Here is a 21332-nt window from a genome sequence, read left to right on the forward strand (position 1 = left end):
AGAGGCTAGAAGTTAGCTCCACATGCCATTTTGAAATCCAAGATGGCGACTTCTGCTCTCTGGTGAATAGCTCAAAACTGCCGAATACCCCCCAATATGGGTTTTTTTCCTTTTCGAGAAGCTGCGCGGGAGACAAAAATCGACCCCTTCTGTCATTTTGTATCTTTTTAAGGCCACCATAATAATTCCAGAGTTATTTTTTTTATCGTAATATTAAGTACAGAATTATTGAAAAGGAGGAGTTTGTTTCGAATTCATCATTTGTGATCACTCTCGATGAAACAATGCATGTCATGTTGCAAACAGCCTGATGTACTTTTACGTCAAACTTTGCGGACTAACTTAGCGCAGCGTTTTTAATGTATTAGTGATTTTAGTGATTACTGAATTCAATTTTGAGGATTTCTAATTCAACGATTGAAAATCGTCATGTTTAAAACTAAACCTGTTATTTTAGTTCTTGTTTTGCATTACACAATATGAGCTCAGAGCTCATATTTGATGTGTTTTCGTTGGGCTTTCATTGTTTAGTCTGAAGATAAGTTGATAGCCAAATTTTTACCTGCAACGAAAATCATAACCCATAAAAATTGTTATGTGCTATTTAAGCATTAGCTATAATAATCAAGACATAGAGGTTGATTCAATAACGCAATGGTGTGTAGAGTTTCTAGTTGATAGTTGAAATATTCACAAAAAATTATTATTATAAAAACCTCAAACTTCAATTGTCACAAACATAGATCAACAATAACAGCCACTTTCCATTCCCAAAAACCATCTCCATTACAGCTCGCCTCTAATATTATCTTAACATACATTTCATGCTTCACTTATTCGACATGAATTGATCTCGCGCGCCGCACTCAACTCAAGTGTCCTCTAATTGTGTGCTCTTTTCCGCGCTGAGCCCCTCAACCGCAGATTGATAGCATACATGTTATGCTGTGAATTCGGCCAGCAGTCGCTGCGCATACCGCGGGCGGTGCCCGTCCTGCCGTGAGCGTCCGGCATCGTCGTTGGGGATCCAGAATTGACCCACTTTCACACTTGTTGCAGAATTTACCTCCCCGGGAACAGCGGGTAGATGGAAAGGAAAGGGAGACTTCCAGCTTAATCTCTCCGGGAATCCTGTGCACAGCGGACAAAGTTTACGCAATCAACGTGTAGCCTAATTTGTCACAGTAGTACCGAGCATCGATCAAACAGGCATCGTAACCAGGAGGTTGAGGCAAAAGGGGGGTCTCCTCAGCATCAGAAAAAAGGAGCAAAACAGATGATTAAAGTCCGCGCAAAAGACCCTTGATTCTCTCGGGTAGTTAGTTTTGCCGCAGCACCGACCGGTCTACGATCCCCGGGTACCGGTGAGAGAAAGAACCAACGTGTGAGAGAGAGAGCATTGCACCTGGCGCAGAGTAAACCGAGATTTTGGGAGTTGCTCCGCAGTGAACCCGTGCGGACAGAACCGCGCGCGAGAGAAGCTGTAGACAAGATAAAAACATAAACATAGCTAGAGGCCATTATTAGCGACCCACTGGTGTGTAGTTTACATGTGATACTCGGATCGTACGCATCGTACGCGCGGACATTCGGACGATCGTCGCGATCCGCCCGTCTCTCCTCTGGAAAACCCCGTGAACTGTATGTGCCATTCATTCATTCATTCGCCCTCGCCTTCCAGCTAGGGAATCTTTGTAGGGTTTTAACTTTAAATTAGATTTTTTTACAAGCTGTTTATGACGTTTGATTGGAAAATTTCCGACTTTCTTCAAGTGCCATATAAAATTCAATGGTTAAGCGAATTAGTCATCAACTCAATTTTTTGAGCGATGAATTCAAAGTTTAAGTGTTGTGGCCGTTTTGAAATCATATTAGGTTCAATTAGCACGGTAGGACAGTGTTGTTGGTGAGTTTGTGTGACTAAAGAAGAAGTGCATTAACAGTGGAGGCGCCCAGTACTAGAGCATGAAGAACCAGCCGGCTAATCACGAGATGGCCAATCTTAGCCCGGTGCAGATAAACGATCTGCGGCACCACTCACTGAACGAAATACTGAAAAGTAACATGGAAATTATGAAACCTCCGAATCATCATCATCATCTCGATCCGCACCATTTCGGGGTTCATCACCAGCATCACCAGGCAACCGCCCTGGACACAATGGATTGCGGTGGCCTAAATGTGGCCAATGGCGGCCAGCTGATGGCTGGCAACGATAGCAACAACAATAGCCGAACCAGAAGTGACAGTAACAATAACCATAGCCTTCAGGGTCCTGCGGTGGCCAATTCCAATCGCAACAGTGGCGGCAGCGGTGGCGCTGGCGGCGGTAATTCAAATAACGACTGTGACGATGACCTGAGCAAAAATCAATTGATTTTGATTGATGATGAGCGAAGTTCTATACACGACGATGACGATGTAAGTTCCCTCTTCTGTGGCGTTTGCTCTGTGCGTGATTTTCTCCTTTATTTCTTAATTTCGATAAACACCTCTTGAGCAGGGAAGGGCTGCCGCGCTGCGCTTTCTCAATCGCTCGTTGCGATTAGCGGTTGAAATGCTTCAAATTTTCTAATCAGTTTGTGCTTCGGGGGTACCGTCCCCGTCCCCGTCCCCGTCTATCGTCTGCTGGTGGACGATTTTTTATTTACACACGCGGGAAGAAATGCGACGTAGAATCTTGCAAGTAATCCGGGCTACGTCAATCACTCTAGATTACCGAATTAATTATTCTGCGAAGTGTAAGCAGCCTGTGACGTGGAAAGACACTAATCACAGGTAGAGAATGCGTAAAGCAAGTGGGCTGGCAAGAAAGCAAGCCATTCACGTCCGAACTTCTCTGGTGAAGTGAAATAACATTTTAAATGCACGATCAACTGTTTCAAAATTAAAATTCGTGAATTGCTTAGCAAAACCTTCCCATAAACAATCTTAATCCACATCAAACAGATGTTAAAACCCGATAATTGCTATAATCGGCTGCAACGCTTTACGCCTTTGCAAGTATCACCGTTTCGTGTTGTGTTTCGATGGTCTCTGAAATTTACCCGACAAATGCCGGCAGATAGGACCCCTAATCCGATCACCCCCGAAGGCGAGAAGCTGCTGCTGTCGCTGCTCACACGTGCGGACGCACTTTGCGCATTATCGCGTCTGAATTTGCGCATCGAGCCAATTTTACTGCTGCTGGGATTAAAGTATAAGCCCTGTACGGTCGGAAACCTGTGCTAGCAGTCAAGTCAGCCTGCCAAGGGAACGACCACAGCGGCGAAGCACAACGAAACAGATTTTCTTCTCATTATCGCGACTTTTGTTGGTCACTCTGGCGGTAGCGTGGTGACGATCGACAAGGGCAAGACGCGGCGGCGATGCTTCCTTTCAGTACCACAATCTCAGGTGCGCCTCGCCGCTGACCCAGATTTCGGCTGGTTTTTGGCGGTGCGCGGAGGAACGGCTCAAGAATGCGCAAGCGCTTTCTTTGATATCCATGATCGCTGGGCGCTGCGGCGGCTTGCTGCTGCTAAAATGATGGGATTTTCTGCCATCCACAATTTGTCGATAAAAGGAAGGCTCGGAATCTCTGCCCCGAAAGCGGGGTGACCTCCCCGAAATGTGCGCTGGAATTCTGCATGTCCAAGGAACACAGCGCGGCCGCCAGTGCCAAGCCGTTCACGCGATTCTCCCATCCGCAAACCGGCTTGAACAGTATTTTTATCGCACTTTTGCTGCGTTGTTAGCTTGTCGGTTGGCTGTACAAATAAACGAGCTAAACAATAAAAATAATTACAAGTTAATAACAACTTATTGATATGTGTTTCAAACGGGTAATCATTGGTATTGCCAGAAAATTATTAGTTGGTAGGAAAGGCTGCCATAGCGAGGAAGGAATCCAGTAATTCAATTAGCCGAAAGTGTAGGTGAATTAATCAGACTTTGGAATGGGCTATATATTTCGAAAATAAAGCCAATAAAGCTCATACCGGTCCCTGTTGTTCCGAGTTGTCGTAAGATCTCCTGCCAGCTTGTTATTGTGTGTACTGTATTCGCACACCTCGATGTTCGGTCATGATAATTCGCTGTATATTTGGCAGCGGTTCGGTTTCACGACGCCGAAGCAAATCATTATCGGTTGCATTTATCAGTTGCTTTATTGTTCAATACAGCCTTATTGTATTGATAAAGGATATTAAATGAAATATGTCATTTTTCTTTATCGTATTAATTGCAGATCAGGCAAACTCTGTCGCGAAATCTGTCTGTTAATGGGCCGATATCAATTATCTCATAAAATTTGAAACATGTTGCATTTTTATGTTGTAGTCCAAATAAAATATTCGACTTTCCGGCTCTCTGCTTGCGGTTTTGGTTAGTTGAGAACTAATTTAAAGATTCAGAGAAGGAGGAAAAATAACTCAATATGAAATTTGCATTTTTCAATTATTAAGGCTTTGTATGCATGGAACTTAGGCAATTTTTTTATTTAATAGGCAACGTTCGCATCGACAACTAAGAGAGAATCGGCGTGAAATGTCGTGTCCCCGAGTGTCTGCGTTGGTAGGAGGGGATAGAGCGGTCGTGCATAGTGCTTCAATGTAAACCGCGTTTCCGGCTCGGGAGAATTTTACTTATATGAACGTTTTCGGAATATAGTAATTTCGAGGGCTATACCCAGATACTTGTTCATGTCTCACTGTGATTGTTTAACCGAAGATTTCGTCCGGTCGATAAATATCGCGATCGGAGAAATATCGCAAAGAATCGCGTCGGCCGACTTGCGTTCGTTTCTTCGAAAGTACTCGGGATTGACAAATAGCTGATTGCTACGAGTAGCATAGGCTACATCGCGTGCGTCGTACGCAGGGGATCGCGACGTTTGGCAAGAAATATACTCATGGTTAGTTTTCGTAATAAGCGCGCAACATTGTTATATTCTGTTTTCAGATGTGTTTTTCCCGGGATCGTATCGTTTTTTTAGAGCAAACAAAGTGTGTACGAGAAACGTCGTTGGTCGATCTGTTAGGTAGAAAACGTCCGGTTGACCGAACCCCGAGAGACTCCGCGTCGATACCTTCATGAGGTCGAATTATCTACAGATTATCTACATCATCAAAGGTCCAGTATCCTTGCGTACGATATATTGCGGTATTACATTGTCAAACTAAAAAAGTTCGAATCGTATTATGAATATCGTGGCGGATATAATGAACCTGTTCGCGCGATACTTGTTCTAAAGAACCCGATACTCGAAACCAGCGCATCGTTTACCAAAACGAACCCTGCTGTGTACCTTGCCCTTTCTCCAACATCCCAGTGATTTCTTATGGAAGTGCTGAGGTGTTCTCGGCTTCCAATAAGCGGGTATCACGTCAACATTTTCCTTTACAACTTCCTTTTTTGACCTGCATTCGGATGCGGCCGGCGCTGGTATTGCCTAATATAAAGATTAAGGTCACCAGTTTTTACACATTGAGGATGCATGCTGGTCCCAAGCATCATCTGTTGGTTCTCTGTGTAATTACAGCTGATCTGGCAATAACGGAGTAGCAACCACGGGCGGTCAATCATGCTCATGCTCATGCTCATGCTCAGAGAAGGAGGAAAAATAATTATTCATGCTTTTAGTGGATTTTATATCCTTTGAATGGAGCACAACTAAGATCTACATTTATAATGATAAAAATATTAAATCACGACTAGCGGTACAGAAGGAGAAGAAAACAAAGAAAAGCCGCTGTATCAAATTAATAGTTCTTGCTTTCGCAAGAACTGTTTAATTTGAAATTTTGAAGACAAGCTATTGGTTGTTTGTTGAAGAACTTATTATAGATCCTATTAAAGAACTCCATTTTTGATCAAAATCAGTATTCGCTTGGTATCTTGAAATATGATTTATTTGCCTGCTGTTGTGAATATTAATAAGCTGATAGCTAATTTTGGTACCTGAGGGAGAGCTTTTTTGATGACTGAAAAATCATACATTAAGTTTTCTGCAAATTCAAAGACAGGAGATCATAAGAAAAGTAACCCATTAGCAGTTGTAATTCTTGCTTCATGCTTGCTATGGTATCATTGTGTCGAATAAGCTGGAATTCCCCGGCAGATAAATTTTTAATGTTAATAAAGAACAAGAAAAATAAAGGGCCAACATTTCTCCCCTGTGGGACTCCAGTTCTTATGTCTCTTCTGGAGCCTATTCCTCCATTGTAAGCTACGCATTGAGTTTTCTTACTCAAATAGCAACGAATGATGCTGTTTACCTGTCCCTGAATACACTATCGGTGTATTGATTTTTACCGATTTTCTAGGTTTTTTGAGCGCTTCCACATTATATTTTGCATCAGTTCCATCCAGTATCTTGTCGACCAGCTCGGTTACAACCATTGCACAATCCTCCAGAAACTTAATTTAGGGCGAAATTTGGGTCTAGAACTCTATAGCAATGTTTTAGAGAAAAACTTTCTTCTACAAAGTAGTTACATATGATAAAGCGCTTATTGAAAAATTATCAAAATTAGGATAACAAAAATTCCGCTGCAATCAAGTATCTAACTTTTTTTATCTTTGTAGATAGAAGAAAACTTGTTCTTCAATGTTATAGCTTCATTAATTTTAGGTAATTTTGTAAAAAAAGTTTTTCTCTATCTTCAAAAACAACCGATTTATATAGAAAAAAAAAACATTTTGCGCTCTAACTTTTTTATTTAAAGTTTCACCTTAAAACTGTCTTTAAACGACTTTCAGAGCTTTCTAAGAGAAATAATTTTAAAAGCTGATATCGTAAATATCCCAATTCTACTCGAAGTTATGAATATTTCTCATAAAAAAATATGCGTTTTCCATTTGTTTGTCATTCTTTTTGGGGCAAATATAAAAATTATCTCTTGGTCTCATTTTGAAGGGCATACTTGACTCTATAAATGGAAGAATTTTTAAAAATATGTCATTTTTCACAATTAAGTAAATTCAATTTAAAAACATGACAAAAATTTCAATAATTTTATATATCATGCGTATAAAAGCACGTAGATTTATTTTTTGGTATTTTTTCTTATCGATTTTTGGTTTTACGCTTAATATTTGATTCCTAATTTCTTATTCGACTTTCAACTTTAAAATTCCAAATCATAATGACCGCCTCAAACTTGGTTACAATTGATTGCCGACTTAGTTCTTCGATTTTTTTTCTCTACTTTATATTTTCCATTCTGTGTTCTATTCTCTTGTTTTCTGTTCTCTATTCGATTCTCTTGTTTTCTGTTCTATATTCTATTCTCTATTCTCTATTCTTTATTCTCTCTATTAACTATTTTCTACTCTCTATTCTCTATTCTCTATTATCTATCCTCTATCCTCTATCCTCTATCCTCCATTCTCTATACTCTATCCTCTATCCTCTATCCTCTATCCTCTATCCTCTATCCTCTATCCTCTATCCTCTGTCCTCTATCCTCTATCCTCTATTCTCTGTCCTCTCTTCTTTATCCTCCATCTTCTATCCTCTATTCTCTGCCCTCTATTCTCTATCCTCTGTCCTCTATCCTCTATCCTCTATCCTCTATCCTCTATCCTCTATCCTCCACTCTCTATCCTCTATCCTCTATCCTCTATCCTCTATCCTCTGTCCTCTATTATCTATCCTCTATCCTCTATCCTCTATCCTCTATCCTCTATCCTCTATCCTCTATCCTCTATCCTCTATCCTCTATCTTCTATTCTCGGTCCTCTATCCTCTATCCTCTATCCTCTATCCTCTATCCTCTATCCTCTATCCTCTATCCTCCACTCTCTATCCTCTATCCTCTATCCTCTATCCTCTATCCTCTATCCTCTATCCTCTATCCTCTATCCTATATCCTCTATCCTCTGTCCTCTATCCTCTATCATCTATCCTCTATCTTCTATCCTCCACCCTCTATCCTCTATCCTCTATCCTCTATTATCTATCCTCTATCCTTTATCCTCTATCCTCTATCCTCTATCCTCTATCCTCTATCCTCTATCCTCTATCCTCTATCCTCTATCCTCTATCCTCTATCCTCTATTCTCTGTCCTCTCTTCGTTATCCTCCATCTTCTACTCTTTATTCTCTGCCCTTTATTCTCTGCCCTCTATTCTCTATCCTCTGTACTCTATCCTCTATCCTCTATCCTCTATCCTCTATTCTCTATCCTCTATCCTCTATCCTCTATCCTCTATCTTCTATCCTCTATCCTCCACTCTCTATCCTCTATCCTCTATCCTCTATCCTCTATCCTGTATCCTCTATCCTCTATCTTCTATTCTCGGTCCTCTATCCTTTATCCTATATCCTCTATCCTCTATCCTCCACTTTCTATCCTCTATCCTCTATCCTCTATCCTCTATCCTCTATCCTCTATCCTCTATCCTCTATCCTCTATTCTCTGTCCTCTCTTCTTTATCCTCCATCTTCTACTCTTTATTCTCTGCCCTCTATTCTCTGCCCTCTATTCTCTATCCTCTGTCCTCTATCCTGTATCCTCTATCCTCTATCTTCTATTCTCGGTCCTCTATCCTTTATCCTCTATCCTCTATCCTCTATCCTCTATCCTCTATCCTCTATCCTCTATCCTCTATCCTCTATCCTCTATCCTCTGTCCTCTATCCTCTATCCTCTATCATCTATCTTCTATCCTCCACCCTCTATCCTCTATCCTCTATCCTCTATTATCTATCCTCTATCCTTTATCCTCTATCCTCTATCCTCTATCCTCTATCCTCTATCCTCTATCCTCCATTCTCTGTCCTCTCTTATTTATCCTCCATCTTCTACTCTTTATTCTCTGCCCTCTATTCTCTATCCTCTGTCCTCTATCCTCTATCCTCTATCCACTATTCTCTGTCCTCTGTCCTCTGTCCTCTATCCTCTATTCTCTGTCCTCTATCCTCTATTCTCTATCATCTATCCTCCACCCTCTATCCTCTAGCCTATATCCTCTATCCTCTATCCTCTATCCTCTATCCTCCATCCTCTATCCTCTATCCTCTGTATCCTCTGTATCCTCTGTATTCTCTGTATCCTCTGTCTTCTATCTTCTATCCTCTATTCTCTATTCTCTATTCTCTATTCTCTATTCTCTGCCCTCTATCCTCTATCCTCTAGTCCAGGGGTTCCCAAATTGTGCTCCACGAAGCATTTGCAAGTGCTGCGGGGTGTTTTTGATAAACACAAAAAACAAGGGAAGTTCTCAAGGGAAGTTCTGCTTCCCTAAATCTAAAACCGGAACAGGGGATGAAATTTGTCCATTTTCAAATGCTTAGTTTTCAATGGTTTTTCTTTGTCCTTGCAGCATTCGATCAGAAAATAAGCTAAAATAAGCAGAAAATTTTAATTCGATTATGCTAACTATTGTATTATTTAAACTTATCGAGCCTCGTTGCAAAGCAGATTTCAGAGCTGAGCTAAATGCTTATTTTATCTAGCACCATCGACAGAACATAATACCTAGTTAACCGGTTATGCATTTATTGGTCCGTGTTCGGCTCAAATAAATATCAGATCAAATGTCAATGGGCAACAGCGTTCTGCTATCTGCTTCCAACTGACACGAAAACGGGCGTTGGAAGCGAGTTTTGCTTTTTCACCTATCATCACATTAACAAGTTATCTAGAGCAGAGAGCTGAATTTTTCTTCTAACGTCATTGCACACATGGGTGCCGGTAGAGATACCAGACTTCAGAGCAGAGAGAGCTGGCCTTTGGGTGTGAACTAAACATTTTTTAGAAAAGAATCAGTTATCCATTTACTTCGCCCTTTTTTTTTAAGTTATATCATTTTCCCCGATTCGCAAAACGCAAAAAGAAATTTCATTTCAATTTACGTTTTTGTACTGATTTTGGTAAAGTTTATCAGAAGGCTGCTATCGTTGACGCTGTGCAACCAGCCATAAATACTGCAGACGATGTTGGTGCTGACTACATGCAATAGCTGGATAGTGCGAAACCACATCAATATTGTGCGAAGTTAGCGCAACTGTTTATCAAATTTGAAGCTAGTACACCGAAGTTGTGTTAGGCATAACGCAACTGATGCTCTAGCGTATTTTGAATGTATTTGGCAGCTTTAACCCACTACACTCAAAAAGTAGAAGATTATATCCGACACACAACGAGGAGCTATAATTCATTAACACACAACACAGTAAGCAAGAGGGTAGAAAACTAAAATTATCACGTCCTGTATTGTAACTTTCCAAAGTCATTTAGGTCTCATTGTAACGACATATTCAGCACCTAACTTGCCCCTACCCCCTCACGGCGAACGGAAATGTTGGCATCGTTCATGCCTCGTTTTGTCCAAATTGAGTTTGTTTCTATAGAGAAAAGGACAGACAGTGTACCAATACTCGACCTATCACCACCATATATTAGTACACTTTTCTTCAAGCTTGCGAGCATTCTTGCATGTTGGCTATAACGGCATTAGTTATAGAAAGAAGCATAACAACTCTTCAACTTTCAATCCCATTTGTCCTGTGAAGGACAGTGTGCTAGTGCCTGAACTATTCCCACCACAAGAGAAAGTGCTCCGCCAAGTTAAAGATCTGGGAACACCTGCTCTAGTCTATCCCTTACATACCGTCTAGCATTATTCAGTCATGCTGAGCTCTATTTCTTGAGTGTTGTTCAGCGATTGTAGGCTTTGAATCTTTCTAATCAACTCTGATAGACAATAAAAAATTTAATATTCAGGAGCACAATGTTAAAATCTAAATATATCTTTATTTATCTAATTTATTTCGCTCCCAACTATGTCTATATTAATCTTTGTCATATCTTAGCCATAATAAATCATGTATTGTAAATTTGAGAATCAACTTTAGATCTTCAGAAAACTCCCACATCCTTAGCGATCTAATAAAAGATAATCGAAGGGAATTATGGCCACACACGTTATTTATTGTAACACGCAAATGTTTAAGCCTTAATCAACCAATAAGTCCTCTCAAAAAGCGCAATAATTGCTCTTACTTCGCACAAAAAAAATGTTAAATGCAAAACGCAACAGTTGTACAATGAATACATTGACAGAAATCGGAGCTAGAACATGTATCATACACACAAGGATCGTTATGTTTCGATAATTTTTCGGGCCTTCAGCATCGGTTATGGGGCATTTCAAATTTATTTTGAAATCATTTTCTTCTTGAATCTATTGTGATATTCAGAGGCGTTTAGCTAGCGCTCAATTCTGGATACTTTCCTTTATGAATATTCTGTTGCATTCAGTTCTGATCTGAAAACAAACCCTTTTTGACATTTCTGAATTTTTAAAGCATTTCTTGCTCACCTATTTTAGGATGAAATCCATGTTTTTTATGTTATCAAAACTTTGTCTCAAAGTTCTGAATGATTGTTTTTTGAATATAAACTTATAAATTGTGCTCAAAGGTATCGATGATGGCTATGAATATTTTAGAAAAAAAAATTATAGTAAATAAAGTAGTTCTAGGTATAGTAGATGTTGACCATCATATTTAACTATTTCAAAGCTACAATTTTAACTACTATTTCAATTAGGCAAGTATCTCGAGGGACCATAAGCATGCGAGAACTTTCAACCACGGTGTACAAAGAAGCTAAGCTTAAGTTCGACAAGTAGCTGCCTACTTGTACTCACGACGATCAGCGCAACGGCCGACCCGAACGCGGTTCCCACCGATAATGGAACTGTGGATTTTAATTTATGCATTACGTTTTCGCACCAACGTTCCGCACAACAATAGGTCAAACAACGAGTGGACTTTGTTTGATATTTTCGGTAGATGATCGTCACTGAAGTCGAACGAAAACGTGACTCATCGAAATATTAGATGGCGAAAATTTCGCGGTTTTTCTTTGCATCGTGACAGCACATGAAGTCGGCAACTCTAGGGTAGGCCCTGCGAGTGCCGGCGGCTTCTTCGATGCGACTCTCCTCCCGTTGTTGGGACTAAACCAATCAAACTCATTTGAGGCATACATTCAACAGAATCGATTATTGACCCACATTTTTCTATTCTTACTCGTCGATTATACTTCTTAGTACAACCTTCGTCTCGTAACCGTGTGAACATTAATCAGTTTCTATTGCAGTCAGTTTTTTGTCACCAACACACAACCGATCGTCCTTTCCGTTGTTGGCAGACCACTTTCGGCAGCAAGCGACGAACCTACAGTGAGAAATTTTACACGCGCTTCAGCAGGAAGTGCAGAACACGCCCCTTCTCCTCGGGTAAAATTGTCGAAACTTCCTGCCGTGTAATCGGAAAGTAAGCGCTTAAAAATGCGAGACCTGATTGCGCTTAATTTTTAATTAACACCAATTTCGGTGCTTCGGAAAGTTATAACCCATGTCGAATCGAGAGGGAGAGAGAGAGGTAAAAAAAAAACATATACTAGGATATCCGTTTGGCTGACAACACGCACTATATCTTGTCAGTTAGAATGACCAATCTTATCCACCTTGCAGTGAAAGTGAAACTATCACGCCTCGATTATTTTCTGTTGTTTCATCATTCGAACGATCACTCATTCGTTTGATACTCGGTGTGAGACGTTTTCAGCAGCCAGCTGTGAGTGTGCCTCCCAGTTGGATTAGGATTTATCGAGGGGTTTTAGCTGCGGAAGGAACAAAATGAACGCAATTTATAATTAATTCGACCGACTGATCGGATGGTGGAGCAGCAGTTAGAAGAGGTAAATGTTTCACGCTGGGCGCTATACTTATGGTATAAATCGTCAACGACAGTGACAGCAACAATCAAAACAGCGACAAAGTACAGCTTTTTCGATTGTGGGAATGGCAACCAATAGCAAAGGCATAGAGAGACGGCCACCCCAAGCAGGCCGGTCCCGGATAGGACGGTACGAATGACGGGGACAGACGAACCTCCGGTCCGATTGTGTAGCATGAAGGCCCCGGAAAGGCGTATCAATGCCAGCTAAACGTTTCTGCCGTCCGGTCCACTTTTGCTGGGGCGATAGGCAACCAAACTTAATTGGTCGAAGTTGCAGGTTCTGTGTTACTGTATACTGTGTGGTTTTTTTGGGTAGGTTAGCATACGAACATAAGAAAAGATGGTTTCGATTAGAGAACCAAAAAGTGGCACACTTTGGGGCTCTTGCCAGTTGCAAAGTTTTGACTCGTCTGTCTAGGAAAAATCTTCAAACAAAATCACTAAACCAATGTAAAATTACGTAATACTAAACGCATACTAATCTTTATGGTTGACATGTAAAAATGGCTGTCATCTAAATGGATCTCTCCGACCCACAGATTAATTCAAATTAGCGCAATATAAATTCAAAGCAAGCCGTTCAAATGTAGTGGTCGGTCGAGCTTAGTTGCTTAACGTCATTTCCTCCGAAATAATGACTGCAGTGTCAGGCCTTCCCGCAGGGCAAGATATAACTAAACAGAACCGAATTACTATAACATTCAAATTCCAATCGTCAACCGCGTGTTCGATGGCCATCAAACTTGATCGCAACAGTTTACCCCATAAACTTAATTTTGGCAACAATTAAAGCACGTGCCGAAAACGAAAAAAAAACTGATCTGATCGAAAGTTAATCGAGCCATTGTAATCATCAAGGGTTTGGTACTGACCGCCACAGCATCGAAAGGCACCGCGCCATCAGCGGAAAAGCCGACGGCCACAGTCGACCGACGATGGAAAGCCATCATGATGGACCGTAAAAATCTGATTACGCGCTTTTCGTTAGCCTCGTTTACACCGAGATGTGGAATTTTCGAAATTGCGCTTGTTCCACCCAAAAGTGTAAGAGTGAGCGGCTACGCCTCTACCGCCTCCTCTTGCCAGCGTTACTCCCAGAGTCCCACCAGCAGCAGAGAGGCCAACAGGCGCGAGATGCCTGTTTGCGTCAGTACTAAACGAGACCGGCAGAGGCACGCACGGGGTACGGCCAGCAGCCGTAGATTGGAGTAATGAAAAATGGTTCCTTTTTACGAGTGCTGGTTAGATTATCTCGGTTGTTGTTGAGATTTCGCTCTAGTATTTTTCACGCTGGTGCTCCTCGACACGTTTCTGAACCCATTTGCTGGAACCGCAAGAGCGCAGCCAAAATTTCGTCTGAAGGGGCAAGAATTTTTAAATTACTGATGATAGTGAGAAGTACTCGTTTCTTGTTTGAAGGAACAAACTTTCAGAAATACTTACCGTTATGAAAAAAAATACGCAAAGAATTCGTTCAAATTTACAAACTTAAAAAGCAATTGCAGAGCGGGGGCCTAGCGTGGTTGGTAATGTCTCTGCAACCGCGCTCGACGCCTGGGTTCGAATCCCACCGCCGACAAAGGTGTCGATGGTTGTGAGGTAGCGTGATCCACTCACAACCAACCCAACTGGTCTAGATACAATCCTAGCCGACACCGGGAGATTTTCTGAGGCGAAAAATCTCTGGGATCACGCCTTCCATCGCATGAGGAAGTAAAGCCGTTGGCGGCGGTCCGTTAATAAACGGGTCGTGAGTTAGGGCCCTGGGTGGAGTCGCCTCCCCGGGCGTCGGTGATTGGCACAACAACAGTGGCGGAACTAGACCGACGGAAAACAAGCGAGAATAAAAAAAAAAAAAACAGCAATTGCAGTAATTCCAAAATTCACAGTTTTTGACCCCTTTAATTTCTGCATTCCCATGAAAACATATGTTCTGTGAAGTACTTATGTGTTTCATAGAATATATGTGTATACTTCATCGGATTTTTGATAATTTTATCAAGATCGATAAGCAACAATCTCAGACGAACAATTTCTTATGTGCAATGTCGGACAAAGCGATATGACCACTTCAATCGTTTCAGGATTAAAATCACTAAAATTGTTTTTGGATTGGATCGGATTGAAGTGGTCTTATTGTTTTGTCAGACATTACATATGAGAAGTGGTCCATCGTTGGAGTGGTCTTACAGTTTTCAAATGAGCTTTTAATCGGCAGTTCAAATAAACATATGCGACAACCATTGGCGACGAGCGGGGGCCTAGTGTGGTTGGTAACGTCTCCGCCAACCACGCTCGACGCCTGGGTTCGAATCCCACCGCCGACATAGATGTCGATGGTTGTGAGGTGGCGTGATCCACTCACAACCAACCCAACTGGTCTAGATTTAATCCTAGCCGACACCGGGAGATTTTCTGAGGCGAAAAATCTCTGGGATCACGCCTTCCATCGCATGAGGAAGTAAAGCCGTTGGCGCCGGTCCGTTAATAAACGGGTCGTGAGTTAGGGTCCTGGGTGTGGAGTCGCCTCCCTGGGCGTCGGTGATTGGCCACAACAGTGGCGGAACTAGACCGACGGAAAATAAGCGAAAAAAAAACCATTGGCGAGCACTTGCATTAATATGACAACATGTCACACCAAGTTTGACGCAGCAGAAATCAATAGTTCTAGCGAGGCTAAGTTTGCCAAGGACCATTTCGATTGGGTAAACCCAGAAAACATCACGATGTACCCAGCTCTTTCCATCAGAACCGATCAAGTTGACCTTCGTTTCATCAGACCACAGTACATTTCGCCAGTTTGTGCTATTTCCAGGACCTACCCAATCGAAGTTGCAGACTTGAATGGATTTTGGTTAGAAACTCGTTTGACTCAATCATTATCCTTGGCTTTCGTTTTCTGAGGGCATTCAGTCGATTTTTTCCGACAGTTCATAGAGAAAAAATGTTTCTGATAACTTTAGAACTTCTGCGATTTCCTTTCGACTTTTGCCTTGTTTGTCCATTTTACAGAAAACAATTTTTTGCAGTGAAAGAAGCGGTTTTTGATGTTTTGAAAAGAAATCCACGAAATAAAATTTTACACGGTTATTGTTAACTTGATAAATACATACTTTGATCTGTATAGAACAAAGTATCTCCGTGAAGCAGCTAGTTTTCTTCCAAAAACAGTCAAAATAAACAACTGGTCTCGTGTGATGTTGCTACATTTTGCGATTTTTCACAGGAACCAGCGAGTCTTACTAAAATTGTTTGCTTCTGCTGCGTCAAAATTAATGTGCCATGTTGTCATACTAGTACAAGTGCTCGACGCTGGGTGTCGCATATGCATTATTTAAATTGATGATCAAAACCTCATTTTAATATTTTAGTTCGGAGAGGTCTTATTGTTTAGTCCAACACCGTATATGCATTGAAAATTGGCAGTTTACAATTATTGAAAAATTTAAATTGTCAAAAAAATTTAACCAGAGCCGAATGTAAAATAATGAGGAATTAATAAAACTTAAAAATGTCAACGAGTTTCATAGAAGAAAAATATCAAAGAGAAAAAAATGGCAATACAACTGAATAAATTGATCTATAGAATAGGAATCGAGGAAAAAAAACGAACAGTAAATGACACTGGCCAACACAGCTGTGGCCCAAACGCTCAAAAAAAAAGGAAAGATTTTTTCTTTTAACCATTCCTGTTAATTTTGGTGCCCCAAACCACCAACATTTTTCCAGAAACTTGAATGACTTTTCTTTTAAACATAACATTGAAACGACGAACCCGCGAACATTAACTATGCGATACTTCGACGAAACTCCACGCATTTCTACACTGGCTAGAGGCACCACATTCCACAGGAATGGTTAAAAAGCAATAGTTTTTCAAGGGCAACTGTTTTAAGCTTTAGGGCAGCATTTTTTTGTCGACCAGGATAATTAAACATTAGCAAAAGTTACCGTAAGACGTAAAAGTTTATTATTTGGAAATCAATTATCTTCAGATTATGCAACAAATACTAGGAAAACGAGACAAATTGGCAATTAAAACAAGCAAAATTACAAAAAAAAAACAACCTATGAGAAACTATGAAATTAAAGAAGATAGTCTGGAGAAGATAATCTGAAAACCGTTTAAAACAAATAATCAAATAAGGGTAGTTATCAAATTAAAAATTTACTACCAAATGAAGCAAATTCATCAAATGAAATAAAAAATGACAAAAACTTATGATCAATATTCGGAATCACAAAAAAACAAATTGCACAAAAACGAAAAAACTAAGAAAATGAAAAATATATTTTGTAATACTATGAGAAGGTATAAAAAGAAGTATAACAGAGTAAAACAAAAAATTTAGCAGCAAAAAACGATAAAATTTTCATAACACTAAAAAAGTAGAGATGGAACACACTTTAAAAAAAATCAAATATCAATGAACAACAATACAAATCAAAAGAAGGACAAATTGGAAAACTTCAGAGTTTACTGATTACCAACCAACTAGTTCATACATTTCCTTTGTCTCACGGAACTGGGCAAATGAAATAACTTGAAAAAAAGCGAAGCCAATGACAACATTAGCTTTAATTAACATTGCGAAATGAGATTGTTATTATGGTTAAAATTTCCCTAAAACAAAAAGCAGACAAGGTAAAGGATGATATTGCGTCAGTGCTAATATCAAGACGCTTTTTAGCCTTTTTCGAAGTTGATATGCATATCTGAAAAACGTTAGTGAATGAGTTTCACATAAGCAGCAACTGTCATTACAATCCGCTACAGATATATACCATGACGTTTCACAAACGGATAATACTAAGGATTAACAGCGCTATATACAAAACTAATCCAATTTTCATCAAAATTTCGGCGTGTTCTGCTGAAAATGCTGAATTTGTTCCGTCTTAAAAAAGATGATTAATTCGACTTCACACCATAATTTCGGCCACCAGTCAACATCAGCCCGAGAAGAATTTTGTTGCTACCCAGTCACACAGCCGCAATATGCAACACGCAATAGTGTTATAAACTGTTGCGTTGCACAGTGGTTCGCCCATAGGCAAAAAATAATTTTTTTTTCGCGTTTCCTGGTTATTATCGATTTATTGAATTGATAATTATCCGAGCATGCAGAAAAACTGTTTTTGTTAGCCTATTTTGTTAACAGTTTACATTTAAGCACGAGATAAGAGAAGGTGTTTCACATTTGCATAATCGGCTTGAGCAGTGCGTGTTTATTTTTTGCATTGTGTATATACCCGCTGTGGAAAAAATCTAGTTGCTTTATTTGCTTATTTTTATCATGAACCTCCAGAAAACAGGTGTGTTTTGCTCTTACGGTAGTTTTTAGATAGGTTTGTGCTAAACTGTAATCACAATAAGTCGTAAGAGTGAACATAGTTAAAAAGCCAAAGTGAGCTACTCATACCAAAATTCATGTAAACTTTTAAATGTTTTGTGCGCAAGATAAAACGATAAAACAGTTTGTAAACAACAAGTTCACTTGCGATGTTTTACCGTCTTATTATAGTGTGTTAAAAGAAAAAAAGATGCTATCCTGAACACAAACAATCTTTTTCTGATCCCACTTCTGAAGATAGCAATCTCTTTGTTACTTCGTATGTCCCGCTTCATCTTTTGGTGGATGTGAAATTATATGGAAAAATGCTACTCCTTCAAGTACCAGATTCTGCCGTCCTATTCGATTACAATTTGCGAAAGAGACTAAGGAGCTGACAATTCAAGAAAAACGATATATCTAGTACCAAATTGAAACTCTGATTCTATCAACTATTCATTCGAAAAGTAGCGTATTCCAAATTGAACATAAACTACAGTTAACAATGATTGACGGAAAATGTGGCAGTGCGCTTTGCGAGACTTCCTCATGCAGGTATTCTTCTTTAATTTCTGATCATATTTCAAGAAATCCTCAGTTGATCTCGAGGTACGATGCTGGCCTAACAAGCCAGTCGTTGTAGGTTCAAGTCTTGACTCGGGAGAGACTGTTAGTGTCAGTAGGATCGTAGCGCTAGCCCCGCAATTGTTCTGTACACTGAATGGTTGGCTGCGAAGTCTGTTGTGTATAGTAAACAGAAGGTCAAGTTTCAAATCGGAATGTAGCACCAAGGCTTTGCTTTGCTTTGCTATCTCAAGAAATAGCCATGTATTTACATGTTTATTAAATGCTATCTATGTGGAGCGAAGCCAACGGAAATGAATAACATCGAAGAGATCTTGCAAAAACCTGTAAACGACATAGGCTTCGTGTTTGGTTTATCACCACTTCATTTCTGGATCAGATTCTTTGAGTATCTACTCCTTGTATCGTATCGTATAGATATTCAAAAATGGCGAGCACGGTCAATGAAAGAGAAAGAATCAGTAGCAACCAGGGAAAAGGCCATTCAGTTGGGTTTAAGGGAACGACTTGGATTAATTGTTGATAAGCCTAAAAGTGGTGGAAGCGGTACATCGAATGATGGAAATACTGCCAGAAAATTCTTTAAATAAAGAAACAGCAGAGATAACCGGTCTTGATAAGCAGTTATTAGAAAGGTGTAGAACTATTCTGCAAAGCTTGTCATGTGGATGTGAGATTAACACGGTAAGATTCAAGGAATACGCAATAACCACTGCTTTGAGCTGTTTGAGCTTGTTAAGTGTTTGAAAAACGATAAAATATAATACAATTTATTGAATATCTTGATAAAAACATGAATTCTTTTTTTACCATACAACCTCAAAGCCTTCGATATGCTTGTTTCTGTCTAAAACACATTTTTCCATCGATTTCAATAGTTTTCGAGGATTAAATTGCATAAAAATTATTTATGACCGCCCTTGCCATACAAATCGAACCACTGTGCATTGGTTAGAGTGCTACTCTCCTGCTTTTTGCTTCTATCCATCACGAGAAGAAGTTGACTGTCTTCCTTTCAAGCCACAAAACAATACAACGCGTTATTTTGCTGTATGGATGAGACCTTCATCGGTCCGGTTCCACTGTTTCCCAGAACGAAATGAGCTTTTTCGTGTATTCTTATTATATACGGCATGAAATCTCTACACGTCTTGCGAAACTGTGGAAATTACAAAACGTAAAAAAAGGCAAAGCCACTTACAACATTAGTCTAAAATTCGCATCGCAACAGTGTACTAAGCTGTTGCGTGCAGGCTTCGAAATGGTCACGGTAGAACCACTTTTCACTGCGATAATCGTCTTCTTTTTCCTCTGACGCTACCAAGGCTCACTGTCTGAATACATTCTTAAACAAACATGTCAAATGAGTATCGCCATCACGACGTTATTTTCCTCAAACGTATTTTGACATTTTTTCTAGAAATGAGAATTACGCACGTTAAATGCGTGTATTCTGGAAATTATTTATATCATTGATCTTGTAATAATATTTCTCAACATAAATGAACGAAGTAGACAGAAATAGGCCGAAATAACATCGCTAAACGATTGACAGTGAGCATCTCTTTGATACGCGAGTGTCGTTTGACTATCGTTTTCTTTCTGTGAGCTGAGCGGCGGTGGTTTGGTTGTTTTACATTTACGAGCGAAAGCCGACGCACGCTAAGGAAGCGAGATCAAATGAAAATGGTGACCGTTTACAAGCCTGGTTGCGTGGTTAAGAGGGCTGCACTCTTGCTATCTGCTCTCATTCGACACAAGAAGAATTTGATTTTGATCTTGCGTCTGTCTCATCTTGCGTTTTGTGAAACTGAAAGAATGAAATAACTTGAAAAAAAGTAAGAACTACTAACAACGAAACGAACAAAAAGCGTGCTCGTGATTGGTTAACCGCTGCTTGCCCAATTGATCTTCAGTTCATTTTCTTGCTGGTTTGCAATTGAAATGATATGCTAATTATTTTACCATTATTGGGGAAATCTTCACCTATCGATTAAGATATTGGCATTCAAGATCCGTTTGATGAAAGTAACAATGCATGCAATTAAAAAATTCAAATGTTATTTATCGAATTATCCGGAAATATTTCTCTTCATTCGTCGGTTTTGTAAAAGCTAGTCTTTTTTTCTAGTAAAACAGTCACACGGATGTTTTATGTTTTGCTTTTATATAAGGGAACATTCATAAATTACTAAGCTTTTTTAGAGTTTTTTCACCATCCTCCTTCCCAGCACTTCGTCACAAAGTCAGCCCCAGGCCCGGATTTGAGGGGGGGGGCAAGGGGGCTAATTCCCCGGGCCTCCCAACTCGAGGGACCCCTCCAGACGAAGTGCGGAACAATAATCTGAACCGAATACTTGACCTAATATTTGTGGATGAAGAGGCTGTACCGATGTGTCACCTTTCAGATCCTCCTGAAGCGCTTATTCCCGTTGACGTTCTGCATTCTCCAATCCTGACACACCTGCGACACATCGACGTAAACGAGTCGGTTCAGTTCTTCAACGCAACGCAGCTTTTTCCAAGCTTCGTACCATTCGTCGCCCAAAAATGTCACCTCCGTGGATCAATAGACGTCTTCGTTATTTGAAGCAACAACGCTCTAGAACTTTGAGGCTCTCCTCAAACAATCGAAATTCCGCCACCAAACAGAGATTCATTGAAGCGAGCACCAAA

General features: G+C 40.1%; 1 protein-coding gene across 7 annotated transcripts in view; it reads left to right on the forward strand.

The window, feature by feature from the left end:
* Positions 1-21332, forward strand: part of LOC129721016 (transcription factor AP-2-epsilon) — a 343755-nt gene that overhangs the window by 251653 nt on the left and 70770 nt on the right. The window contains exon 1 of one of the 7 annotated variants that reach the window (XM_055673038.1): positions 1697-2421. The exons of the other annotated variants lie outside the window; for them this stretch is intronic. Coding sequence (XP_055529013.1) covers positions 1966-2421 — 456 coding nt within the window. The 5' untranslated portion in view covers positions 1697-1965. Of the gene's footprint in view, positions 1-1696; positions 2422-21332 lie in introns of those variants that run through there. 7 annotated transcript variants of the gene reach the window in all.

The sequence above is a fragment of the Wyeomyia smithii genome, chromosome 2, assembly GCF_029784165.1.
Source record: "Wyeomyia smithii strain HCP4-BCI-WySm-NY-G18 chromosome 2, ASM2978416v1, whole genome shotgun sequence".
Lineage (NCBI taxonomy): Eukaryota > Metazoa > Arthropoda > Insecta > Diptera > Culicidae > Wyeomyia > Wyeomyia smithii.